The sequence below is a fragment of the Eschrichtius robustus genome, chromosome 11 (genome assembly GCF_028021215.1).
Source record: "Eschrichtius robustus isolate mEscRob2 chromosome 11, mEscRob2.pri, whole genome shotgun sequence".
Classification (NCBI taxonomy): Eukaryota; Metazoa; Chordata; class Mammalia; order Artiodactyla; family Eschrichtiidae; genus Eschrichtius; species Eschrichtius robustus.
The window spans coordinates 24240215-24268183 of NC_090834.1; the positions used below are offsets into that span (position 1 = coordinate 24240215).

At 49.3% G+C, this 27969-nt stretch overlaps 2 protein-coding genes across 3 annotated transcripts in view; one reads left to right on the forward strand and one right to left on the reverse strand.

The window, feature by feature from the left end:
* Positions 1-1410: 1410 nt before the first annotated feature.
* Positions 1411-27832, reverse strand: LOC137772156 (neural cell adhesion molecule 1-like). The gene is made up of 7 exons (XM_068556057.1): positions 27322-27832; positions 19988-20112; positions 16453-16633; positions 6132-6339; positions 4820-4936; positions 3024-3830; positions 1411-1578 (listed from the first exon to the last, which is right to left on the reverse strand). Exons 1-7 carry the CDS (start codon positions 27830-27832, stop codon positions 1458-1460), a joined length of 2070 nt encoding a protein of 689 aa, XP_068412158.1. The 3' UTR covers positions 1411-1457.
* The window catches only part of BCO2 (beta-carotene oxygenase 2), a 57161-nt gene continuing 56624 nt past the window's right edge, over positions 27433-27969 (forward strand). For both annotated transcript variants that reach the window (XM_068554728.1, XM_068554727.1), the window contains exon 1: positions 27433-27754. The gene's annotated coding sequence lies outside the window, so the exon portion shown is untranslated. The remainder of the gene's footprint in view (positions 27755-27969) is intronic.

Sequence of the window (27969 nt, forward strand, 5' to 3'; positions counted from 1 at the left end):
ATTTATTCCCAGTCTTCAATTCTAAATGCTGGATGGATGTTATTATAAAGAAACCTTTCAAAGAGCACATTTTAAACTACTTAGTAAATGATTTCACTGTAGCAATCAAGAATAGATAGCTACATAGAGGAAAAATGAAAACCCCAACTGTCTTAAGCTATAAGAAGAGGTGTTTGTGGCTTTAGATACAATCATTATAGACAGCTGTGAAAGTACTTTATCTCACTAATCTTAAACTAAAAGAAAGAGGTATTTTGGCAAGCTGTGCTAATGACCCAAAACATTGTGTTAAAGACATGTAGGTCAAGGTATATGTGAAGAATAATGAATAAAATTAATTCATTAAATGTTAGCATGGACAAGAATCAATATTTTTCAAAATTACTTCATCAAGTAAGTAGACATTTAAGTAGATCCTCTATATCCTGAAGGTTATACTGAAGTAGCTATTATCAAGTAACTAGATTCCTTGCTTAGCACCGACCTCAAGAACCATTTCAAAGGACTGAAATACAGTAAGAGCTCTCCCTAACTAAGTTTGTGAGTATTTTTTGGCATGACCTGATAAAAGGTTCACAAAATTAGTCAAATGGCCCCTGGAAATTATACTGCTCTTTGCAAGCTGTCATTAAGTAACTCTTACTCTGGAATAATTTTACTAGACATACATAAAATCACAATCATGAAAATTTTACGTGGACATTGAAACACAACTGAAGTCAAACATTTGTCAACTTGTAAACACTGGAAAGCAAAGTTGGCAGAAAGGTAAAAAAAAGAAGGAAAAAGAAAAGGAAAGGAAAAGAAATCCGAATACTGCAAATTGAGATCTACCCCCAGAAGCTGCAAGTTGGCATTCTTCCTACAAAACAAGAGTCTACGTGGGAATTGAATTCAGCTAGAAAGGGTGACACACTTTGCATAGTGAATAAATAAAAAGTGAACAGAAATTATGACTTATTTATGAGGTTTTACAGAGTTCAAACTCGACTGAAAGTATAAAAATAAACTTGGACTTTGTTCATTCGGTTAGTCTTAGTGTGTGGAAGTATTTCTCTGAACCTGGTCTGTGCCAGTTGGGCAACACCAAGTGCAGTCTTCCTGAACCTAGATTTTTTTTTTTCCTGAGCTTCCTAGATTCTTAATTTGGGGTCCTTTTGTTTAATTTTTAAATGGTTTCAGGGAACGGAGAGTCCTAGTTTGGCTGTGGGTTTCACCTTTTTGTCTCATTTTCTTACAAGTGAGTGCACAACAAAGGAACCCTTTCTATAAATCTACAAAAAGGAGATCCCACGTTGATCTGCTTAGTTTTTGTTTTTTTGTTTTAAAGGCAAAAGACACTAAAGGAATGAGGTGTGTGTGTGTGTGTGTGTGTGTGTGTATGAGATATTGGAGATGCTCTGGTGAAGCTGTTGTGTCACTTTTTATTTTGATCTTTGCTGGTATCTCGTCACCCATCATGCTTTGCTCTCATTCTCCTTTGTTTGTGTGGCATCGTTGGGGACCGTCTGGACTTCGGCTGGCGCTGGCTTCGTTTCTGTCTCCTGGCACTCCGGCTTTGCTTCTACAGGACACTTCCTGCGGAGAATCAGGAAAACAGCACTGAGACCATGGTCTGCAGTAACGCACCCTCTGGCCAGTTCCTCAAAGGGGGCTCCAGTTAGAGCACTGGTCTCCAAACTCAGCTGCACGTCAGGATCACCTGGCGTCTCTAAAAATCACTGATGCCTGGGCCATGTCCCCAGAAATCCTGATTTAATCGGTCTGAACGTGGTGACTTTCAAAAGCACCCAAGTGGTTCTAACTTGCAGCCAAAGTGAAGAACCTCTGAATCAGCGGAAGAAGCCGTTCCGGCCCTAATCTGATGCCAGGGGCTCCAGCTTTACCTGGGGTGGTGCAAGTGCAGCAGGTGCAGCCTTTTCCTCACCCTGCATGGCTGCAGCGGCCCAGCTTGGTATGAATCATGTATGTTGGGCTCCCTGGTACTGATTCCGGGGGGCCCTCTGCAAACCACCTGTTCTTGCCTGTCCTCGCCCCCCCACCTCTGTGCTCTGCCTTTCCTGGTGATGCCTCTATGGCTTGCCCGGGCAGGGTAAGAAAATGCTGTTACTGAGGCAGCTTTCCATGGGAGTCGGGTGAGAGGCCAGAGTGGGCTGCCGGGCTGCAGAGGAGCTGATTGGGGTGGAGTGGGCGGGGCTGTCCTTTTACTTTCTGACAGATTCGGGGCTCCTGGTGAGGGTCCCCTTGCTGCTCTTGGTGGCAGCACCTCCGCTTATCTGGGAGCAGCCACAGGAGCCTCTATAAAAGCCTCTGTCTGACTCTGCCTCTATCAGTCCCAAGAGTGAGAATCTGGTTTAAGGACGCACCAGAGCAGACTCAGACCCCAGCCCCAGCTGGTGCCCCTGCATTTTGGCCTCACACTGAAGAAACCTGTAAGCTGAAGGACCTGGCCTCGAACTTGGAAGACCCAGCGGTCACTCAGTGCTTGGGAGCTCTGCGTCTTCCCAGTCACTCAAGGGCAGGAGAAGCAAGGGTGGGTGTGTCGGTTGGAGTGTGACGGGGCCTTCTGGACCACACAGAGCCTCTCCCCACACAAGCCTCAGGGTCTGCCTCCTTACTTCCCGAATACCCGTGCCATTCTGCTGGGGACTCGGCCTTGCCCTGGATGACACACTGCCTGCGGGCCCCAGGGTGGCCGATCAGGGCACCTTGACCTCCTTTAGCTCACTTCCCAAGCTACGCTCATCCGTGGCCCGAGTGCAAAGGCTCCTGCAGGGACAACAGACGCCACTGCTAGGATGATAAGGATAAAACCTAATTAACGTGGCCTAATTAGTCAGCAGGCGGCTGCCTGCCGGGCCTGCTGCCTGTGCCCACGCTCTGCCTCGGCCCAGCCCCTGGCTGACAGTCGCCTCGGAGAAGCTCTGGAGTAGGCTGAAGACACATCTAACAGGGAGGACACAGCACAAACGCACACCACCACGGGACACCCCCCGACGACAGTGGACAGAGAGAGGCCGTACTCGGTCTTGGCTGGCGCAGGAGGAACAGCGCCGTCGGCCGTGGAAGGAGCAAGCTCAGGGGCTTGTCCGCTGGCCCCGGCGGCGGGAGCAGGAGAGCCCAGGGCTGCAAAAACATCCTTTGCAAGGTCAATATCTGGGGTCTTGAAGTTCCCTTCATCCATTTTAAAGTCCTCGCCCTGGGCAGGGTTTGTGGTGCTGATGGAGGCCGCCTCGCTCTTCGGGCTGGCGAGGGCCCTGGCTGCCTCGGCTGGGCTCTTCGCGGTGCCGGGCTGGGTGGGCTCAGGGTCCGGACCTTTGGTGCCGGGAGCCTCCTGCTTGGCCTGGGGGGCTTCTGGGGTGGGGGTCGTCGGTGCCACCGCTAGGGGACCGGATGCCCTGGCTGGGGGGGGTACCGGCTTGCTGGCCGGAGGGGCCTTGGGGGCCTCGCCTGCACTGGCAGGGGCGCTGGGGCTGAGCATGGCCCCCTGGTTTGCCAGGACGCTAGAGGACAGGTTGCTGGCGGCGGGGGCTGAGGTCGGGGGGTCGCTCAGGTCAACGAGGGGGGCGACCTTGGGGGCTGAGGCTGGGGGCGGGGAGGTGGCGGCGGCGCCGGGCCCCTTGTAAGGGGTGGCCTGGCCGGCGGGCACAGAGTTTGAATCAGGGGTGGCCGTGGCCACGGGGGCGATACTGGAGGTGAGGGTGGTGGTCTCACTGGTGGGGCTGTTCTGAGCGGTGGCAAAGGTTTCGGTGATAGTGTCAGAGTTAGCGGTGACGGTGGTGACAGAAGGCAGCATGTCCTCAACAGTGGCTGTGGTGTCAGCAGGCAGCCTGTGGGGAGGACAGGAAGTAGAAGAGATAGACGATGAAGCTGAGACGGACAGAGAAGCCGGGAAGGGCGGAGGCCAAGGCGGGGGCCGGGGGCTGGCATGCAGGGGACGCACAGGCATGGACACAGGCCCACAGAGATAGGAGGACGCGAGAGGAAGCACACGCCCAGGCGGGCAGAAGAGGACACAGGAGACAACAGAGGACTCAGCAGTCTAACAGGGCCTGTCACCTTCCTCCCTACTGACTCCCCTCCCGATCTGCACGGGGCTCCCTTCCCTACGGCCCTGGCGGCCCTTTCGGACCCCTGCCTGCATCTCGACTCAGGGAGAGGCCAGCTGGAGCTCAGCGTCCACCACCACAGGCGTCATAGGTCCCTGGGGAATTGGGCCCACCTGCCCTGGAGACGAAGAGGGCTCCACGTGGTCCCTCAGGGCTGTGGGTGGTCCAGCCAGAGATTTTGTGCTTCCATGAAACTCCATTTCCTTCAAACCCACAGGACCCATGATACCCACGTGGTCATTACCATCACAGCTGGATGTGGCTTCTGACCGAGGGTCCCCAAGGCTTCCGAGACCAGGAGAACCAGGGAGCTTTTACCAGGGCCCCAGCTTCCCTTGCTCTTTTAGGAAGAATGCAGAAAACCCTAGAATTCTTGGAAATCCTAAACAGAATCTGCTAAGCTCAGCCTCTCTCAATGAAGTTTTGTCTCCTTAAGCCATTTCCAGAATGTGTGTGTGACCTGGGCACAGGGTCTAGGGATCCCACGTACGCACGGAGGCTTTAAGGCATCCACAGCCACCCAGGTAGAATCAAGAATGCCTCGTGTCTAGGGAGAGAGTGGGGTCAGGCGCTCCTGGCCCAGCACTCCAGAATTCTGGCCTGCCATGCTCGGCGGGGAGGCGTGGGTGGGAAGCATGGAGCTGTGCGTAGGGTGATGCGGTGGGTGTGAGGCTCTGCTGAGGAGGTGGCAGCCTGACCCGCCCACGTACTCGGGCTCCGTCAGCGGCGTGGTCTCGTTGGGCTCTGTGTGTTTCCCTCCATCGTGGTTTGGGGTCCGCTTCTCCTCAGTTCGCACCTCCACGATGGGTTCCTTGGACTCATCTTTCCTGTGGAGACAGCTCTGCTGGTTCCATCCCAGGGAGCTGGGGGATGCAGGGGGCTCCCGGGGAAGCCAGCTACAGCTCAGGCACCTGTGCCTGGCCCGAGGCTGGGGGTGGGTGGTGGGATCCAGAACCAGAGTCAAGTGCGGCATCTCAGCCCCCGCTCTCGCTAGCTGTGTGACCTGCTCACCCATACCTCCGTTTCCTCACCTGGAAAATGGGGCAAATAACCATTTCTACCTTGCCTAGACGTTATGAACATTAACTGAGATAATGGATATAAAGTGCTTAGCACAGTGCCTGGCACAGTTCAGTGCTCAAGTCATCTATATTCGTATACACATAAGTATGTACGCGTATGTGTATGTGTATACGTAAGTACGAACACGGATAAGTATATGATGTATATATAAGTATACGTGTACATATATGTACGTATGTATACGTGTAAGTATATGATGTATGTATATCTGTAAGTGTATATGTATATGTAAGTTCACACGTGTATAAGTATAGCTATACGTATATGTAAGTAAAACATGTATACGTATGTGTATATGCATGTACATACATGTATATGATGTACGTATATGTATATACAGTGCCTGGCATGGGGTGGTGCTAACAACTTATTTCCTTGCTCCGTCCCTTCTCGCCTTGCTCCACCTCAGCCCCACCCAGTGACAGTCTGTGAAGGTTCCTGCTATTTGGCTCAGGATCTGTTTCTCCAGAGATGCTGGAGCACATCCTCCAGGAGGATGCTGGATCGTCCTCCAGGAGGACAGGTATTTTCATCTGCTTTGTTCACTGCTGTCCCCTAACGCCTGGGGATGGTGCCGTGCCCGTAGCGGCTGCGCCATAAATATTTGTTGAATGATGGATGCATGAACGGCAGCAAGGCAAGTGTGTCTCTCAAATGCTGACCCCTCCCTGGTAGCTCCCCTCCAGGCTTAGCTCTGACAATTCCCCTCATTTTGACCTACGTAGGGATTTCAAACGTCTATGCGATTCTAGTTGTGGGGTTGGGTCCAGGTGTCTGCTTTTTAAACAGGTACCTCTGAAGACCCTGCTTTGAGAGACAGTTCTCTAATGCTCTGCTCCCCTCGGGGTTTCCAATGGGGAAGCTGAGGTGGCTCCCTTGCCGGGTCCCGGGCCGGGGCAGAGTCTAGCACTCCGCAGCAGCGGGCGGGTCTGCACTCACGAGAAGGCGGCTTTGCCCTCCTCCATGTCCTTGCCCTTGGCTCCAGGCCCGGCTTTTCCGCACAGGTTGACGGCGATGCACATGAGCAGGCCACACTTGTTCAGGAAGTAGCAGGTGACGTCCACGGCCACCAGGAGCAGGACGAAGGTGACGACGAGGATGCCCACGATGGCGCCCGTGCTCAGGCCTGAGGTGGGGCTGCCGTTGGCTTGGGGGGGAGGGAGAGAGGGATGGTGTTGGTTAGTACACTGAGATGCAGACCTGGACCTGCCGAGCAACAGCCCTGGGGGTGGGGTAGAGCCCACAGGACGGCTGTGGCATCTGTGTTCAGAGTGACACTTTCCCTGGGGCCTTTCTACCCCCAGGTGTTGAGACAACAGGGTCTCTTTCTATCTTCAAGAGGGAGGGATGGCAGCCTCCTCTCATAGACCAGGGGACAAGGGCACAAGGCACCCACAAGTCAGGAGGAGACTGGGCACTGTGTCTCCATCCCTGCTCTCAAACCACACTCAGCTGGTCTCCCCGTGAGCCCTGGGAGCTGCCAGGGACAGGGTCCCAGATGGGGCGACAGAGGGTTCCCAGGGCTTCCTTTGGGCTTGTGGTGACGTCAGGCACAACAAGATGCCCCGCGCACCTCCGCACTTCCTTCCCCCTCTTTAGGAGCCGCTCCAGAGGATCCCGACTTTGGACCACATCCTTCTTCATTGCACCAGGAAGACGAATGAAGCTCACTTACTCTGGAGATATGGGGGCCTCGCCAGGCCCAGAGGGCAAGGTGGAAGGTCTGGGAATACTCACCATCTGGGAGCCAGGCACGCTTGGATCAGATTTCAGGAAACCCAGCCGACTCACCCAGAGATGCACACACGCACGCACGACAGGCTCACTCACACAGGACACGTGCCCACCACAGACGGACACACATTCTCACCTCTGAGCAGCACCCAGCATCCCCGCTCTAGCTGGACTCACTTGAATGACTCAACCTCTGTGTCTTACTCCCTGGTGTCCATCTAGAATCCCCTGGGGGCCCTGGGCTATTGATGGTATCACAGAAGGACCCCAGGCTCGGCTCCATCGGGCCCCCTCGTGATGGGTGCTAGGTGCCTGCGGTGGACCCCTGACCACTTGGTGATTCCCACCAGCATCTGGGAGGCGGAAGGCTGTGCTGGGGGAAGCAAGGACCCATGCGGAGCTCTGTCGAAGCCAGTGTGGAAACCATGACCCCAGGCTGAAAAGTGGGTACGCTGCTTCATTTTTCTTCTTCTGGAAGGACAGGGTTCCAGAAGGGGCAGCCCCATCACACCACCAGACCTTGTCTGAAGCTTCCTGTGTCCTCCGGACCCACTGGGGTCACCCAGGCCTGTTGACTGGAGGCAGGAACTGTGGCCAACACAACCTGGGTCTCACTGGGCCTTTGCTGAATCTGGGCCAGGCCCAGGGGCCTCTGGCCACATCACGTGCCAAATGATGGAAAGAACAGGTAACTCAAGGTGACAGAGATGGGCCACACACTCTGTCTCCCTGTGGTTTGTGCTCCTGGGAGGCCCTCTGTGTGTCCCAGGGGCCCTGCTCAGGCATGGCGGGGCTCCTTCAACTGCTGTCCTATTCTGATGGCCCTTATTTCTAACTTCAATTCAGGGTATAGGCCACTGGCCAGCACATAAGAGACGACCACTCACAACCTAATTCCTGGCACCCAGGGCTCAGCTGGGCCTGGCGCCGCAGGAGCCTCCTAGGATCTTGAATATTTTTGGCTCCTTGGGACCTTGTTCTTGCTTCCCAGCCCCTCCTCAGGCTCCTCCACTGGTCCCTTTCAACCCCACACTGAAGACACAGCCTGTTCCCCAGGAAGGCCCGAGTCTGGCAACGGGCTCCATGCTCAGAGGACCCAGCTCTGGCCACTCTGTCTCTGGCCTTTGGCGGCAGGAAACCGGCCACGGGTCCCTGCGTTCAGCTAGAGCCGGTCTTCTCCCCAGTAGCACACCGTCCACTCTGCTTCCCCGTGGTGCTCACACATCCACACACAAAAGCAAAGAAAGACATGCAGGCCTTCCTGGTCTTCAGAATACCAAAGCTGCTTCCCTGAACAGGGAAGAAATATGGCCTTGGGCTTCCTCCCCATCCCATGACTCAGGGCTGGAGGCCACCTGACACCCATACCCAATAGGTGTTAAGTGTCTACTTCCTGCAGAAGGAGCCTAAGGTATTTCTGTGGGGAAAGAATGTCTGTATTTTTGGACTCAAAGGCACTAACACCATGTTCTGAGGTTTATACATAAATATGGTTTTAGGGAACTAGTCATGTCTCTAAGGAAGAAAAATAAACCACTGCAAAGCTGCTCCGTGTGGGAGAAGCAGCCGTTATCCACCTGTGCTCTGGGCTCGGCAGACCCATCAGAGGGCTGCACTGCTCTGAAGGCCAAGGCCAACACCTCCAAGGGCCAGGAGGGCAACGAGACTGATAGAAAACAGAAGGTAGGGCAATGGTCTTCTCTCTCATTTGATATAAAATTCAAGTTCTTTCCCTTATTCTAAAAGGTGCTACACGTGCTGTGGACTCTCCCACTCCTCTGAGCATCATAACTCAGGGCACTGAGCCCCGCCTCCCATCCCTGTGCTCCAGCCGGGAGCGCCTCCATTCTATCTGCTCACCACGCCCAGCCCGTTCCTGTCAGAGTGCCTGGCTGATGCCTTGCCTGGAACCCTCCAGCCCCGTCACCTTGTGGTGGCTCTTTGTTATCCTGCAGGTTCAGCTCAAATGTCACCTTCTGGCAGAGGTTCCCCCCTCCCCTGCCCCGATCTCTTATCTACTCAGGCAACTCTAGCCAGTAACTACCACATTACTCTGTTTTATTCTCTTCTTACCACTATCTGCCATTTTCTGTTCATTGACATGCTTTTTATCTGGCTGCCCTGCCCTCTAGAATATCCTGGCAGGTACCCTGTCTGTCTCTTGTCTCCCCAGCATCTAGGACAACCCAACTTATAAGAAACGTTCAAAGAATATTTGTTGAACAAAGGAACAGTGTTTAGCCTTGGAGATAAGAACACTGTCTCCAAATATTTAAAGGTGTGTCATGAGAAGGAAGTAGTCTTATTCAGTGTCCCTAATGGATGGCAACTATGGGGGTAGGAGGCAAACTTGAACTCACATGAGACAGAACTAACACACAAGAGCTATTTAAGTGTGGTGTGAGCTGCCTTGGAAGAGCTCCCTGTTGCCAGAGGCATTCAAGCAGAGGCTGGAAAATCCCTTGGCCGGGATACCGTAATGCTCTGGATGAGTTTCCTGCACTGGGAAGAGCCTAGGATAGAGGATGTCTTCAGGTCCTCTTCAACTCTAAGAGCCTGTCATTGCATGTGAGATGTCCTACAGTCCCCAGCACAGGGTACAGATTCCCTAATGTCCATGTCCTCCACAGTGCGTACTGAGCAGGACTTTTTCCTGCAAGACAATCGGTAGGTCCCATCTTTATTCATTGATTCTTACGATTTTATCTTTAGTTGAAAAATAAATACCTTTTAGCATAATGTTTCTCTACCTGCAGCAGAATTCCTGGGGTGCTCTGTTAAGAATTCAGATTCTGGGGATCCCCCATTCCACCAAGTCAGAATCTCTGGGGGTGAGGCTCAGGCTCAGGATTTGATGGAGCACCCCAGTGATTCTTATGCACCCCAGACTTTGAGGACCACTGTTTCTAAGTTTTCTGCCTGCATTACAATGAATAACAGCTGTTCCTATGACTCCCCACCCAAGGATGAGTTGTGCAGTCTTACCTGGTGGCCCTGACCTAACTGATGTACTGGATGGAGAGAGAGCAAAGACTTATCCCCAAGGGACCACCCAGTTCACCATTAAGAGTCTAGACTTCCAGAGGAAGTGAGGTACCCCTCAAGCTGGAGAAAGGATGTGCGGAGCTTTTACAAAAAACTGTAAATAAAGGAAACACCGGATGCAAATGAAAGGGTATCCAAGTCAAGCCAACATTCATTACCTCTTGGTGGCTGTTACAGAATTGTTTAGTCCAGGAAACTAGAAGGACAAAGGTTATCTCCTGCATCCTGCTTAACATTTTACAAAAGGAAAAGAAAACAACTTTGGGGTCTATCTTTGCATGACCTTTCCCTGACCTTTCCTGGCTACCCCATCTGCACACCTGCATACCTAGAGTGCTTCTTGGGAGCAGTTCCTCCACAACCTCTGGGCTTCCAGCTGTGCTAAATGGTGGGGTTATGAAGCTGGGGCTGCCCATCCTCTGTGGTTCCTGGTCTGGGAGGTGTCGGCACTGAACACCTGGCTTGCCCAAGACTGAGACCTACAAGTGCCTACGCTCATAAATGCCTCAAAATGGGAAGATATCTCCCACCTTACAGTTGAGGGGGCCCGAGTCACTGTGTCGCGGGACATCAGTGCAGAAGTGCCCCCTCCTGCCTCCGACTCTTGGAACCATTAAGCTGAGGTTCTGGTTCACTCGTCTGCTTGTTCCTTCCTGGAATCTGCTGAATAGATGGCTGGTCTTGGGGCTTTCAGGAGGCATCCAATTAAGTGTGATTTTAAACAGAATAGGGTTTGCCAATGAGACCCTTCTCTTAGATTCTCTCTGTCACCATGTCACTCTGTGAAGCCTCTGATATGAAGTCGTGAAGGGAGCCGTGCAATCGGGAGAACTTGCAACAGAGTTGTGGTTCTGGTGGCCCAGAGTGTGCCCCTGATCCCAAGGTGACCACCTTCTGGCTCTGCAAAGGCACTTTCCCCTCGCCCTGTCTGCTGGGGAAAGTCCAAGGAGGCGGTGACCCACAGCAGCTCTTAGGAGAGCTGAGAAAACTGCATCACTCCTCATGAGGAAGGGAAAGCGATTCCTTTGGCTAGAACTCCACTCAGCAAGCTACGAGTTTGGGGTCCAATTTAAAGGGCTCTCTGGGGCAATCAAAGTAATCCAGGTACCTGTGAGGTGGAGGCAAAGGGATTTTGGCACTTTGTAGGATAAACAACTATCAAATAAAATCCAAACACGCTGGTGAGTTCACATGAATTGTTATTTCCTTTAATAATGCGAAGGTGTAAACTTCATCAAGGCCTCGCTGATTATCTACACAACAATGTTAGCATTCTTATTAGTAGAAAAACGTGATCCACACCTGCCATATAAATATTCCAAAAAATGAGCAGAGAAGCCCTGTGGCGTGTCGAGACTGGGCAGCACTGAGACAGGGCTCAGGGGCAGGGCGGCTGAGCGGGGCAGCGAGCGTTCCCTCCTTCAGGGCCTGTCTTAGGGGGTTCCCGGCAGGGCTGAGGGCTGCAGCCACCATGAGAGAACTCAGTGTCTGGTGGGAGCGGGCGTGCCTGAATGCCGTCTTCCGAAGGGCATCCCTTACAAACCATGGGCCTGTCTGAATGGGGCCAATGCAATGACCCCAAATTTGCTTCAGCTGAGGCCTGCTTGGCCCAGAATGAGCTGAGGGGACAGGGTCATGGATGTCAGCCCTCCCCACACTTTGGGCCAGATCTTCAGAAACACAGACATAGGCCCTTGCCTATGGGATTGGGACCAGGGTGGGGCAGACCTCTGAGATGGGCCCTCCTCGGTGAATATGCAACTTCTGCCGAAGATGATACCAAGAGCCTGCCGGGAGTCAGGGGACAGTGACGGGTGACCTGCGTGAGGACCACCTCTCCCTCCTTTGCCCTCCTAATGGCCCTGGGATTCTACGCTGGGCCTGGAGGCACCATGGGCCTCTTCTTGATACTCTGCCTTGTGCCTAAGAACCGTGTCTGCTCCTGCTGCCGTGGTGGGACGGGAGATCGGGGATCCCAGGGGAGGGGTTCATGGCGGGGCTGGAGGCCAACGGGGCTGGGGCGACAGGCGCTGCCTGGTTGAGCTGTTGGGTAACCTGTGGCCTCCGGTGTGTGTACCTGACCCTCTAAACTGCCAGCACTGGGGACACGGGCCTGTGCCCACTGACACGGGCAGCTCTGCCCTGCAGACCATAGGATCATTTGGATTCCCAAAGAGAAAGGCTCGTCTTTGAACATTAAAAAATAACAACAGAACCAAAAAGTAAAGAAACCAAAAAGAACAAAGATCAAACTTCTGTGGAGATGCTCAGAGATGAGATATGTGGAATGATATGTGACCACACGGAGGGGGCAGTTTTTATTCAGGAGAAGGTACCCCCGAGCTCAGACACTGACGCCCCTGAGCAGGATTCACCCGAGTCTCTACGGGGAACTTTAACAAACACACCTCACCTCCTCTCCTGGGCATGTCGTGGGGTACCCCCAACAGCAGAGGGGCAGCTGGCTTCCACCAGAATTTTTAAAATGTCACTGAAGCCACTGACCGACAGGGGGTCGGGGCACTCGGGCAGTATGACAGGATGGCTGGGTTCCAATTTATGGGCACTCGGGGCTGGCCCTGCCTTGCGCTCTACTGAGCACGTGTGGGGAGGGGGGCGCGACTCGCGCCAGGCTCACAGTGGATGCTTCCAACCTGGGGGACTGATGCTTACGCGATAATGTGGGTCACAGTTGGGTCACATCCACCAAGACACGAGGTCTGTGGCTGATCTGTAGCCATGCAGCAGGTATCACCCTGACTGGGAGACACGCACCTTCCAGAGCCCACAGGTGCTGGGCACGTCCTAGGGTGGCCCTGTTCACAGAGCCAGCGTCGGGTGCTGGTTATACTACCAGGACCAAAGTGCCTCCCAGGATGTTGGATCAGCCCCAGAAAATACTCAACAAATCCGAGTTCTTCCACTGCATGGGCAACAGGGTGACTTACTTTGCTCATCATGCCAGCAAAATGCTCCGGCGAATCGCAGCAGGCTTACCAGGGGCACTTAAATGCGAGCGAGGGCTTCCCTGGTGGCGCAGTGGTTGAGAATCTGCCTGCCAATGCAGGGGACACGGGTTCGAGCCCTGGTCTGGGAAGATCCCACATGCCGCGGAGCAACTGGGCCCATGAGCCACAACTACTGAGCCTGCGCGTCTGGAGCCTGTGCTCCGCAATAAGAGAGGCCGCGATAGTGAGAGGCCCGCGCACCGCGATGAAGAGTGGCCCCCGCTCGCCGCAACTAGAGAAAGCCCTTGCACAGAAACGAAGACCCAACCATAAATAAATAAATAAATAATTTAAAAAAAAAAATGCAAGCGAAGCCAACTACTTATTGAAGGGCAGCAGAGGAGCACAGGGTTACAATGGGGACACGGGGTGATTTTAACAATCTGATGCAAGCTTTAGAGAGTACTTAGAAATCCTTCTCTGCTACATCATTTTCAGGTAAGAACCAAAAATGCAACCAGTAGCAGATGTGCAGAAACTTTTCTGTAAACCTAGTGTAATGGTTTTTTGTTGTTTTTTTTTTAATATATATTATATAGAGAGAGTTTAAAGAGAAGAGCTCCCAAACATTTTTATACTGCTATGAAAAAGGGGGCAAACTCCTTATGAAGTGGCACAAAAGTATCTGTGAAGGGTAATAAGTCTGGAGGTCCAGCTTTTTCCAATTGCCAAACCTTCCTCTTCCACAGAGAGCTTGGTGGTGTGGCCATGGCAGTCCTGACAGATTCTTCCAAAGGGGGCACTGATCATTCTCATAGGAACTGGGCTTTTAGGCAAATTTAGTTTTTTGGCATTCAAGTTCCTAACAGAGCAAGAGAAGAGTCACTGCAGAGAAAAGCAATGAGACAAAGGTGTAGGACGCGGAGGAGCCTCCCAAGGTCGCTGCAGGTGCCAAGCAATGGGTCCCCAGAGAGAATGTGGTTGTTTAAAAACAAATGTGGCAGTGGGGATGTCCCAGTGACGTCCAAGGTGATATGTGTGACGACAGACACAGGAAGGGGAGGGGGGAGGAGGAAAGAGAAGGAAGAGACAGAAACAGAGAAAAAAAATAGATAAAAAGAAAAAAAGAATAGGTCAAATATAGAAAATGCAAGAATCAAAGGTTAATTCAACTTTGTAAATTAAACTGACAAAGGTTAGAGAAGAGTTCAGTGCGGTATTATCACCACAAGGCCAGTTCCGAAGCTCAGCAAGGCCAGAAGCAGCACAGCAGGGTGAATTCAGGGGTTAGGGGTCAGCGAGCAAATGAAACTAAAGTGAGAGAACAGAAGCCTCCACAGGCAAATACAAGAGTCTGATTAGGAAAGTGTTACCTTTGATAAGGGGAGGTCTCTAAGATGCAGTCAGGAGTCTCCCCACGGCCTTCTAGTCTCTAGAGCTTTTTACACATTGGGGTAGAGATGCATCTGATCACTGTAGTATGTGCAGCAAACTGTATGCAAGGACGGGGGCCACCTTTTCAGCAATAAATCGGACTCTTCTTCCTATTGTACAATCCCCCCACCCACAGCGCTCTTAAAGAGAATCTAGTTCTGCACCTCTCACCTCCACCACCCACTGACCACAGAATTCCACCGTGAACGTACATCTCGTAATTCAGAGGTTTTATTCGCAGGTCCCAGAGAAGTCCAACCAAGCAACCTCCTTCTAAAACCTATGCAGTAGAGGCCGAAGCCCTCTTGGGGAGGTGAGTAGCCCCTCCAACCCTCCCCTTTAACTGGGAGCCTGGGAGATTAGCCAGAAGGACTCTGACAACTCCGGTGGGCAGGACCCGGGGGACTGGTCTTCCCAGAATTTCTGTATCTGACACACAGTGGCCCCAACTTCTCCAACCCCAGAAGCTGATGCCGCTGGCAGTACCCAGCCTGGGAACGCAGTGTGTCGGAATCACCACCTACGAAGTCTATTTACCCGAGGAAATAGATGCCAGGAGAAATCTGTCTCACTGCAAAGGAATCACTCAAGGCTTCTCACTCCCCCATCTCCTAAGTGCCCCATAAAAGCCGAGCAGATCTGGACACTCCCACCAGACTGTCAATTTCAGGGAAAAACGGACCCAAGAACGCAGAGAAAGAAGGGGCAGAGAATAGAGAGAGCCACCTCTATTTGGACAGCCTATGAAGCAGTCAGGAGAACACTGTTTACAGTCACAACCAGATGCCTTGGCTTCATCACTGACCACCTGCCCGGTGCCTGCAGAGAGACACCCACCCTAGCCTATGCTAAGGGGTCTCCCTGTCAATGCAGAGGGGAGGACCACGGACACTTCTCAGCTATGGCCGCCAGCTCCCTGGGGGCCCGCACACATCTATCAGACACACACACACTCATGCACAACCAACCGTCGGGAAGCACACACTGATCTTGCTTTGTTGCTGCTCGACTAACCCACTTCCACACACACAGCCCTGTGGCATAGTAGCCCATGTCCTTTCTGGCCTCTCTCCCTCTGGAAAGAGCAATCGTGGTCACTGAGCTGAGAGCTGGGGGCAGGCACTCTAGACAGGACAGGCGTAATGGAGGCCAGACGGAGGCCACCGGGAGGTTGGGGCATCTTCCCACCACACTTGGACACTGCAGAGCGCTTACGGGGACCCCTCCACTAGGCTGCAGCTGTAGGTTCTATGCCCACCTCTCCTGCCTGTGGTTGGCATCTGGCTGCTCTGGAAAAGCAGAGAGGGACGATGAAGATCTCCTTCTGCTCCGAGGAATTAGGTCATTGAGGAGACTGGCCATCAGCAGCAAGCCAGCTGGGCCGGAAAGCAGAACTCTCACTTTATTCCCACACTTGAGTTGGTCCTGGATCCCTAGAGACAGATCTGCATCTCCTGGGAGAGCTGCTCCCATCCCGGCCGCTAGCAGACTGGACTGCCTTTCACGGATGGGGGTTTCCAGCGTCTACTTTCTCCACTTGTTCTGTTTCAAGTGGCTCGATTTAATCTTTGTTTCAATTGAGAGGCCCTTGGCAGAGAGGATTTTTAACTGACTAACTGGGCACCATATGTTCCTTCTCTCGGGGTTCCCACAGAGAAGAGATTTGGACCACAGTAGTGCAGGTAAGCAAGCATCAGATAGAAAGTGCTTAAAAATAGTTACGTGGTCCTTGTATGAAATGGTAGATAGCAGATAAGGTCCCGAAAAAGGATCCTTCCTCAACCAGCATCCAAAGCTTGGCTGGAGCTGGGGTCTTTCCCATCTGAGGGGTCCCACGGACTGGCTTATCATCAGTCCTCCCAGGCTGAATGACACAGGACCTTCACTCAGGAGGCTTGGCCAAGCCTTCCTGGGGGTCCAGTCCATCTCAACCTACTGCACAGCTAGGTACAAAGCAAAACTAAGCTTTGCATGGGCAACCGATCACGAGGATGGCTGTAAGCAAGCGAGTTATCAGGGGCTGTTCAGGCACATTAGGAGGTGCGGCACTTGTGCATTAATTCAAAGCGGGAAACTCACAGAAAGCAAAGCCGTCATACCTGGGATGGCTGTGGGCTGGGCCGAGGTCCTGAACACAAAGTGAGCTGCTTTGGACTTTCCCTGCTGGTTCTCAGCCACCACATAGACCTCGTACTCTGCATTCCAGTCCAGGGACTTGAGCATGACGTGGTCACTGCCAGATGGGAGCCTGATCTCTGGTTTCCATTCGGAGGAGAGCTTCTGGGAGAAACCGGCAAGAAAGATACAAGACGCCAGAAAGCTTTAGATGAAATAGCTGCTAAGACCAGCTAACAGGAGGAACATAAGGGATTGTGCAAAACAGAAATAAAAACCAAAGATAGGACATGGTCTTTATTCTTAACCAGCCTGAAAAACCCAAAGGTAAATGATCACGCAGGTCAGGAGGTCAACCGTGCGTGCCTGCAAATACAAACAGCGGCAGACTGCCAGTGTGGCATGTGGCCAACTCTTCAATGTCCTGTGCATCACCTTGAGAGCATGCAGGGACCCAAGCTACACTCTGGAATGCTGGCCCATGGCCTAAGGATGACCTAGAAGAGTAATCCAACAACTGTGTTTCTTGTCCTGTTTCAGAATGTTGGTCACACTCAGGTGTGTGACTCACCTCCCTGACATGGGAACACTGCACAGATTCCACTTTTATTAAAAATAAAAACTATCATTTATGGAGCACCCACTACATGCCAGGCATTGGACTAAAGGCTTTCTGCACATTTTCTCACTGCATCCCTACAACAAGCCTGCCAGCGCTTTTGCCAGGCCCTTACTAAAGCTGATGACTGGGAAGGGAGGGAGAGGTCAGGTGACTTCCCCAAGCCACATGGGCAGTCGAGCTGTGGCCAAGAGCCTCTGGGCCCAAAGCCTTTCGTAGAAGGGAGCTCAACACACATCTGCTGCACTGAACTGGATGGTCCTTTTCCATGCAGTGTGACCTGGTCTCTGAGACTGGAGCTGGAGGTGTCACAGGTGTGAATTCTTCTGTCAGGTCCAAGGCTGAGGTGCCCAGAATGCCTACAAGGTACACTCAGCTTAGCAGAGCACTGCCCAGGGCATAATTTCAGGCACGAAACTGGAGTTATAGGTGCCCCTCTTTTCTCAAATGTTCTTTCCAGTTCTATCCTACACGTTTGCCAGTGAGTTTGTTCTGGGTGGGAGCCGTTGACCCATGTCTACTGGATATTGGGCTGCTCCCCGGAAGAGCAGAACATGCTAGCAGTGTCACCTGGAAGGTGGTCTAGCCCGTGGCTGAGGCTGGAGGAAGAGTTACATTCCAGGAGAGCCAGCCGTCTTCCCAGAAAAATGCTTTGTGCCAGCCAAAGAGATACCTTTAGGAATGGGATAGCTCTCCTGTCATGGCCATGAGCAGTGTGGGGAAATGCTGGAAGGGGGCGCTCGTGTCCTCAGAGTCTAACTGGAAGCCGGGCTATGGCTCTAAGTTGGCTCCTGAGAGTGTCAGCATGTGCCCCATTTTAATTTAAAACGAAGAAATTCAGCAGTTTTTGCACTCTTTCTCTGAAAGGCTTCTTTCCTTGGCAAACAACATTACAAAAGAGAGAGCCAGAATATAAAGCAAACATTATGTTACATAATACATATTAATAATATATAATAATAGTAATGTTCAGCAAATATTAGGATTTTGAGGTGGAAGAGAGAGGACAGCTAAGGTTGTCGAAGTCTAACATATCCCAGTGTTTTGCCCCAATTGTCTTTTTAAGGCAGGCCTGCCTGGCACAGCTGGGACGGCTCTTCTGGAACACTGACACCTGATGTGGACTCATAAGGGAGATATTTCCAGCCCCAGCCTGCATCATAGCAGTGATTATCACAGTTACCATGTACAGAGTTTTCCAAGTGTCAGGCACATTTCAGGTTCTTTGCTTATGTTATAACTAATCTTTACAACAGCTCGATAAGCTCTCCCCATTTTATTGATGGAGAAATGGAGATTATGGAAGACTGGGTGACCTATTCAGGTCCCAAAGCTGGAATTGGGTCCCATGTCTGTTGGGCCACATCAGCATAACACCACATAATAACATCCTCCCCCCACACTGCCCACTTCCAGTGGGCTCCATGGGACCACCTGCCCAGTCCCTGCATCCTACTCCACAGCAAGGAAACCACAGGGACCTCTCAGATGGTGGTGCCTCTGGGCTGGGCCTTAGGAAAGTCAACTGAGGCTCCTCCTCCAACATCAGGCTCACACCAGACTTCACAGTTAACTAGGAGAGGGCTGAGTGGACTGACAGGCTGCCCAGCGGCTGAGACGTGTGCCCGGGAGTGCTCTGTGCTGTACGGACTCTCCGTAAACCTAACCGGGTTAGGGCTCCCACGGCACTTCAAGCAGGGCTGATCAAAAGGCAGAGAGGGAGTAAGTCAAACTTCCTGGGAAAAGCCTATTTTGGGGGCTATCTGAAGAAAGAAAACTCCTCTCAAGTTCATTATTTTCTACGGGCAAGAAATCCTAGCAAGAGGCTATTTCCAATGCTCAGAGGCTGCCTCTAAACCTCTCAGCAATTGGTTGTGGAAGGCAATGGCCAAGGGTCATTCTAAAACCAAAAAAACCCCAAAAAACCACAATGGGATGATTTTCAGTTTGGGGGTCGGGGATGACAGGTGGAATGTCAGAAATCTTAGATGGGTGGTGGGCAAACCCAGAAGAAAAGGCTTAAGGCCAGGCTCACTGGTAGCCGGACAGCAGGGTGACAACAGCTCAGGTGGGCTGCACGAGCACTGGGGGTGGGGCGAGGGAAGGAGCTGATTTAGGACCTGAGGCAGTCCAGGCTGGGGGCTAAGGACCCCGTCTCTTCAGGCACACAGACCTGGATTCAAACCCTGGCTGCCTGGCTGTATGAGTCACACGGTCACTGACTGCATAAGCCTCACTTACTTCCTCTGTACAGTGGGGATAATCATTAAGACCAACTTCGTAGGGTTCTTGGGGAGAAGAAAATGCACGTGATCATGGGCCTGCATGCCTGGCCTATGATACACACTTTATCCAAGTGTGATTATCAGATATCAGTATGTTATTTGCAAAAAGTACTGGGTGATGGCAAGATAACTTCGTAGAATAATTTAGGAAGCAGAAAAATCAACCATGGTATGGATTTGTCGTCACCAAAATCATTTTAGAGGTTTTAAAATGGTCTCAGTGTGTTTATCCATGCTATATGTAGCACAGAGGACCATATTCAATATCCTATGATAAACCATAATGGAAAAGAGTATTAGAAAAAGAATGTGTATATATATATATGTATAATGGAGTCAATTTGCTGTACAGAAGTAATTAACACAACGCTGTAAATCAACTGTATTTCAATTAAAAAATATAAAATAGGGGACTGAAAAAAACATGGTCTCAGTGTAGACATGACCTAAAGGCTGCAAGTCAATCCTGGAATGTAAAACCCTAACCTGGACCCAGGAGCCACCTGCCAGGCACAGAGGCCGCCCCTGCCCCCCTGGGCTTTGCACGCTGCTGCTCCAAGAAGGCAGGTGTCAGGGTTGCGGGGTGGTGTGAAGCCCGGGAAGGAGGCCACTCACCGCTCGGTACTTGACCAGGTAGTGTCGGATCGGGGAGCCGCCGTCATCCTGCTTGATCAGGTTCACCTTAATAGAGTTTCCATCCTCTCCCATCTGCCCTTCGAGCTTAGGTGCACTGGGTTCCCCTGAAACAGCCACGTAATTCGTATGACATTTTCATCCACAAAATGAAAATCCAATCCATCAGAATGGGATGTAGTGATGGGGTGGGGCTGGCCTCTTGCTTTCTCAGCAATTCAAATGGTTAAAAAGCAATGCATATAAAACTTTGAATTCCAGCTGGATGCCTCAGACTTAGCCCAAACTGAGAACGCCTTTTGGGAATGTTCTGGGAAACTGCCCTCCCTACTAGCATAGTCCTTTCACCATTTTAGAGAGAAGTGTTTTTTTTTTTTTTCTGTCATGTGCTTGTATTTTCTTTTAGCTGCTCTTACAACTGCAGATTTAACTTTTATGAACCTGGTACATTTTGAGGAACAGCCTGAAATATGGGAAAATGTAAGCATTTAAGGAGAAAACTTACACCCATCAAATAATTTTTCAAAGCAGCCCAGTTTTTTTCCCCTGGATATATGATTCACCCCAGCAGTCTAATCCCTAACTGGGGTGGAATGATGCTGCATTCTTGTGACCATCTTTGTATGAATTAAATTTCATTACTTAGATTCATTAAAAAAAATAACGAGTTTCCAGTTGTGATTAAGTAAAGCATGAGTTGCTGTAGGCAAGTTTCTTGTAAGTATCCTGCATTTGCGGCTCAACAGCCTGAGTGATAATCCTTGGTACCTTGTATTAATGGAACGATTATTAAAGTCTTTTTATTTGTGAGAAGAGAGAGGAAAATATGTCTACAGCATTTCTCAACAGAAAAAAGTCAATGTTTCTCTTTTCCTTGCAGTAGAACTCTGAATCCAAGGTCGAGAAGAAAGATAAGCTTGTATGTGACAAACTAGATCTGTTCTGTTGCCTGTGCTCTGAACCTTTTGTAAAACAATGTTGCCTATAGCCTGAAATATACAGGATAGCCTGTTCTCAGGACTCTGACCTTTAAGAGTCCATTCATATAGAGATACAAAGTTGCAGAACAGAAAATAACATTTGTTTTATTGGAGGTTTACAGGAACACCCTGACCTGACCTATGTAGATATCTGCAAGAACAAAGGATTCCAACACCAAGAAGTTTGTACAACTAACCACGCCCTCCCTCACCTTGCCTTTAATAAAAGTGTTTTGCTGAAACCCTTTGAGAAGTTCGGAGTTTTTGGGGCAGAAGCCATCTGTCTCCTTGCATGGCCCTGCAATAACCTTTCTCTGCTCCAAACTCTGATGTTTTGGTTTGTTTGGCCTCACTGTGTGTCAGGCACTCGAAATTTGTTCGGTAACATGGGTACTAAAAAAGATAAGGACACTTCTACTCTGAAACCTTCCAGCTTTCCAAAATGAGTTCACTTTTTTTTTTTTTAAACATCTTTATTGGAGTATAATTGCTTTACAACGGTGTGTTAGTTTCTGCTTTATAACAAAGTGAATCAGCTATACATATACATATATCCCCATATCCCCTCCCTGTTGCATCTCCCTCCCCCCCTCCCTATCCCATCCCTCTAGGTGGTCACAAAGCACCGAGCTGATCTTAACACTGCCTCTGGATAATGTCAGCCCACAGGGTGCTAATGGCCCCGGAAGCTCCTCAGAGCAAACACAGGATTAACATCACAAATTCCTCATTGGGGAAACCAAAGTGCCAGGCAGCTCAAAATCTTTTAATGTCGTGCCTGCAAAACGCCCCTTCTTAATAAACCGGTAAATTTTCCAGCCTGGCACAGCCAAGCCTGGCTAATTCTTTTTAGACAACCAAGAGAAAACTCTAGCTTCAATTCTTTTAGGAAACTATTGGCCTAATTAAGCCCAACAGCCAGAATGCTAAATGCACATCTTAGTCCTCCAGTAATTTAGCTCAAGCAGCAAAGCTACTTTCCCTTTTCTTGTTCCCACTAAGTATTTTGTCATCATGAATTGAGAATAATAAAAATAAACCGACGCCGGTAAGTGTAACTCCAGACAGGGTACTGGGTTGTATGGAAATCTATGGGGCTGACATTAATAAAATTCTGTTTGATACATTAAAATAGTATTTTATAGGAAAATTTCAACATGTGCCACAGAGAGGAGGCATGCTGAACCCACTGACATTTAGCTAACAGAATTTTAATAGACTTGAGCTGGCCTAGGAAGGAAGAAAAATAGGAAAGAAATGCCAACCAGATGACTCTCTAGAGGATAATTCATTTTGGTTTTATGTGACATTAAATATCACTTCCTCCACCAAGGTTAGGACCTGCATTAGGCTTAACAAAGCAATTTTCACCCATTCCCAAACTCCATCGTCATGGTTGCCAGATCAACCCCAGGGTCTGGGGCACTGCTACGAACCATTCTAACAAAAGCAAGACAGTTCCCTGTGAGTGATGCCATTTTCCATTTCACTGTGCCTATGCACCCGGATCACAAGTACCCGTGGCTTAGGAAACACTGTTGGAACTTCTGTCCTCTTGGCCGAGTCTGACGGCTGGCTTGATTTCACCTGGTCCACGGCTATCATTGGCTATCGCTCTGGATAGAAGCTCTGCAGCTCTGAAGGCAGATTCCCTCCAGCGGGGCAGGTCGAGAGCCCTCAGCCCTGGTTACTCAACTGATTAGTACTTCACAGGACAGGGAAAGCAAAGTGCTCTCCAACCCCCAAGTGACCAGAGTCTTCAGAGTATTTCTCTCCTTCGTTTTTCTTCTTCCCATCCCCCTTTTCCTATTTACCTTCTTACTCTTCTTCCCATTTTCCTTCTCTTAAAACTGCCCATGAAGTGATACCTTAGCATTTGTCCAATGTTTTCATGTTCTTCTCATAATTTGAAGGTGATTTGAACATTTTATATTTCTTTCTAAATATATATTTTTTAAAGGCACTAAACTACATTGATTTTTGTTTGTGCTCTGTCATCGTAAGAGTTTGATAGTTTAAACTTTTGCTATTCTTGACTTGCTTTAAATATGAAAGGTTTTTTTTGCCTTTTCTTTTTTTTTTGCCTTTCTGTTTTTCAATGGCTCCTTTTCATTCTATATGCTTCAAATGAGCACTAAACTTCAGTTGTCAAGTCTCTGGGTTTTCTTATTTGCAGATTCCTTTCACTTGTACAGATTCGCAAGTTTAGTGCTTTAGTTCAGAACTCAAGCTTCCCTTTACCCAAACCTTTTTACTGAGCACCTACATAAGCCAGGAATAGGGCCAGGCACCGGGGGGGGGGGGGGTGGTGGTGGTGGTGGTGGTCATCGTTCAACAAGATAAGGTAACTGGCTTATATTCCAGAAGGGGAGACAGTAAAGTCTAAATATATAAAATATTCAGAGGTGTTGCCATGTGTTACAAAGAAAATCACTCGCATGCTTTGGGAGAACAGGCAGGAGGCCTGATTGAGATGGGTGGTCAGAGAAGACCTCTCCAAGGAGTTGGTTTTTAAGGGAGCCAGCTGGGCAAGGAGGTGGGGCAGAGAATTTCAGGGGAAGGAACATCAGGCACAGAAGCCCTGAGGCAGGAAGGAGCTTGCGTTTTCTAGGAACTTGGAAAGAATGTGTGAGCGACTGGGGCCCAGCCAAAGGGGAGAAAGTGACATAGGACAAGACTCAGAGAGCGGGACCAGAGCTCACAGGAGGCTTCTGAAGAAGCTGGATCTTATTAAGGAAGTCACTGAAAGGCTTTAAGCAGGGGGCTGGCATGACGTAATTTTTGTGGTATTTCTCTTTACGCGTCACTCTAGGAGAATCTGAACTCCTGTCTCTGACTGCAGTCCAGAGTACTTTCCAACACATTCTCAAGACCAAATTACTAGTTACATCCACAAAACACACCAACATCCTGAATCTACCCCCAAATGAACTCCACTTAGAAGAAAATAGGACAATGTGTACCTTTATGAACTCAAACATTTCTGAAGGCGTATAATCGACCCAACTGTAAAATGACAGATCCATCCAGTTTCTAAAAATTAGGATCTACAGCTTCCTGCCTGTACATATTTGGTTTTGTCTTATTTTTTCTTCATCATCTCCTTAGAAATCACTAACAAGTACTGTAACATAATGAAATGTGTACAATAGTTTCCCCAAATATTTTATTGAAATAATAAAGCAGTTATTTAAAAAAAAATCAAGGAACACATTATAAGAAGAATGAAAAGAATACAAGATGTAAATAGGAACTAATAGCCATATATCTAAGTCAGTGTAGCTACTGAATTTTAGGTGATAATAAGAAAGGAAATGAAAGAAAAAGTTAATCTTCTTTAGAAACAATCAGTAACATAATCCCCCCTTCCCTGCCTTTTATCTGATCCAATCAATCACACATTTATTGTGAACTTACTATTGGTGTGTGCTGTGATTCACTCCATCCACCCCCACACAGCTGTCTTCCTTCACTTTTTCTGTCACTGTTTCTTTATGCTATGGCTCCACCTCTGCCTGTCTGTCAGTCTTCTCTTTCAAGCCCAGCCCTTGCCATCACCCTTGACTCAGAGCTCAGCTTCCCCTTGGAAGGCCTACTCCTCACTTTTGAAAGCCATAAGGGCTGTAAATGAGGCGCTGATAAGATACAGAATGGATCTGGCCCAGTGACAACTTCTCCCTAAGCCTGAGAAAAGCTTCCCCAGCAAAGGCAGTGGTCTTTTCCGAGACATTTAATAGGTATAATTGTTAATTACATGGGAATCCTTTGGGCTCATTTAGGTTTTTCATCTACCCATCAGGGCTAGAAAAACAGCTGAACAAAAGCAGGACTCCTCTCCAACACAGACACAGCTGAAGAACAAATGCTTAAGAAATAAGATTAATGTCCTCTGAGAGTACAAAGATTTAACAAGTTATTCTTAGTTTCAAGTACCTGGACACTAGGATACAAAGAAACCTCAGAAAAAGGAAGACTAAGCTGGAAAAATATGACAAAGTCGTATTGGCAGTGGAACCTCATGAAACCAAAATTGAAAATAACAGATGATAATGCACTTAAAAAAATACCTTCTTACAATCACTGCTATTAATCACTCTTAGCCTAAGTAGTCCCGATGATATTGCAGATGTGGAGCAAATGACTGCTTGAGATGCCTATTTACAGTATTTTGTGTACTAAAAAATCTGTCATTCTTTTTCCTACCCCCTCCAAATTTTAGACGTCAAGTAGTTCCTTGTGATGATAAAAGATGTACCATTACTTGACCTTCATAGGTCACTGTATCCATTTCTGTTCTGACTATAAACTAAAAGCTAAGAAATCTCATACATTTATAACTGGCATGAAATTTACCAGGATTTAGGTGGTTTTTGCCCATTTAAAATTGGTTTTCCCTCAGTATAGCCGGACAAAGTTTCTGAGGAAATCAGTACTTTTCATTATCCCTGAAGTCTATAATCCATGGAGAGCAATTTCTGGATGGTCACCAAAACGTTTGCAATCCTTTTGTGGTTGGTTTCAAAGCAAAACAGCCAATAAGACCTTTGCCATGACAAGTAGATGGTCTGGGTTGGGGGACCGAGGGAGGCGGGGTGGGGGAGAGGTGGAAGGTACAGGCGCTTTGTGTCCCTGAGCAGAATGCCATGGGTAGAGGAAGGCTCTGTTCATCTAAAACAGTGTAACTGACCCGAAGGCAGGACATCACGTTTGTAATTCAGCTTTCCTAGAACACGGTGTGAAGATCCCTTGTAGTGGCAAGGATGCCAAAATGGGAATAATTTACATCTGAGCACTAAATGCATCTTGGGTTTTGTCTGTAGCATATTAGTTTACTCCCAGTTTTGCCAGCCACCAAACAGTTTATGCAGATGAAGTGAAATAGACAAAACTGTGTTTCGAGAGCATTATTACGATAAAGATATTAATGTTGCCCTAATTTTGTAACATTTTCTTGGCACATGAAATATTGAAGGCCAATTTGCAAAGAGAAACATGTAATTTATGTATTCTACACTCATTCTAAAAAGGATTTGAGGCAGAAAACAGAGAATTCATTTTACAGGGAGTGCCGACTTGAACTCACCAAAAACAGAAAATGTAATCTTCTATATTCATAAAGAGGCATATTTTTAGAAACATTTTTTTCTATGAAATTTTACATTGTTAAAAAAGTTCCAGTCATAATACTAGATTTTAATCTTCTTTTTGGCCCCTTTCCCAAAACACAGTGGTACCTTTCTCCAAAGGCCAGGAAACACATGACAAGACCTCGAATGAAGAATTTCACCACACTTTTCGGAATGTATTGAGAGCAGAAGTGATGCAAAGTGCCACACTCTTTGGCAGCCTTTTCTGGGGTCAGCTTCCCCGGCACCTTCTTGAATAATATCTTGATTGATTGGACTTGCTCTTTGAAATGAGCAGACTAACCCAGAGGGAAAACAAGAAGCTTTACTCTCCCTGAGTCGATACATTTAAATAACTCAAAGCCTAAAACGAGTCTAGTTGTCTAATGGTTTGATACAGATGGAAGGTTTGTTTTGGAATCACTTGAAAATACGTGCCAGCTGACCTGCCCCCTCTGGTTTAAGGTCCTCCTATCTGCTGCGCTGTCACTTCTGCCAGTCAGTGGCTTTGCAGGGCTGTGACAAGCTCCCTGGAGGAAGGGCTGCAACTGTGGTGCTGTCACCACGACCATGTCCTGAATGCATGGAACACGTCACCATTTGCCAACCACCGTGTCAAGTCAGCAGCAACTACAGAAATTAAGAGCTCTCTGCAGAAATTCACACACCCATGCACCAGGTAACGGACCACAGGCAGACGTTCACTCAGCCTTTCACGTGTCCCTCACGGAGGGCACGCTCTCTCCTGGGCTGGGCGAGCACAGACACTTATTGGGAGTTTTACTACTTTTAAAATGCGTTGAGTCTGGCGCCTGTGCTCCGCAACAAGAGAGGCCGCGACGGTGAGAGGCCCGCGCACCGCGATGAAGCGTGGCCCCCCACTTGTCACAACAAGAGAAAGCCCTCACACAGAGACGAAGACCCAACACAGCCAAAAATTAATTAATTAATTAATAAAATATTAACTTATATAAAATTAAATATAAACATATAAAAATATATATTTATATATAAATATAAATATATAAATATAAATAAATTTATATATAACATTAAATTTAAAAATAAATTAATTAATTGATATTTGAAAAATCAACCACTGCAATTAAATATTTAAAAAAAAAACTGCGTTGATACAACCATGTCTCACTTCTGCTTGGATCAGTCAGCAAACGCTTTTTGGAAACCCCAAATTCTCCACACCTCCTACCTTTCCAGCTGCCCTGCTCCTCAGGCCGGGTCCCCATGGGAGGCGGGGCTGCGTGCTGACGCACAGCGGGTGCACTGACGTCCTCGAGCCCCGCCCCCACGGGGCCGCCTGCCGGTTGGAACGGCAGTCCCCCGTCGCGCAGGGCGACGAGGCCGGCGCCAAAGTGAGCGCGGCATGGAGGGGCCTGCCTAACTGGGGCCCGTGGCCCTGCGTCTTCTGGCTGCGACGCGGGTCCTGCGCACGCGGCGGGGCCGCAGCCGCCGGGCGGCGGGCGCCCGAAGGGCCGGGAGGCGAGCCGGGGCCCCCAGGCGGGTGTGGGCACCGTGTCCACAGCCAGCGTCCCCGAGGCCGCGCTCGGGCCATGATGACCGGTGAAGCTGCGCTGCGACAGCGCGGCCGACTTCTTCCCTGTGTCCAGTAGTGGTCTGGAGGGGTAAGGAAGCCTGCCTTTCAATTTGAGGGAGCAGAGGGTTTGAGGTCCTCTCTCTTCTATTGCTCTAGTATACTGCATAGCACCTAATAAAATACTGGGTTATAGTTGACATTTAAATCGCTGATTGAGCATCAAGATTGGGAAGTATCATTGGAAATGAAAATAGGAAGAGTCTTAAGATTTTTAGGTTTTTCTTTTCTTCCCTATGTCTCAAA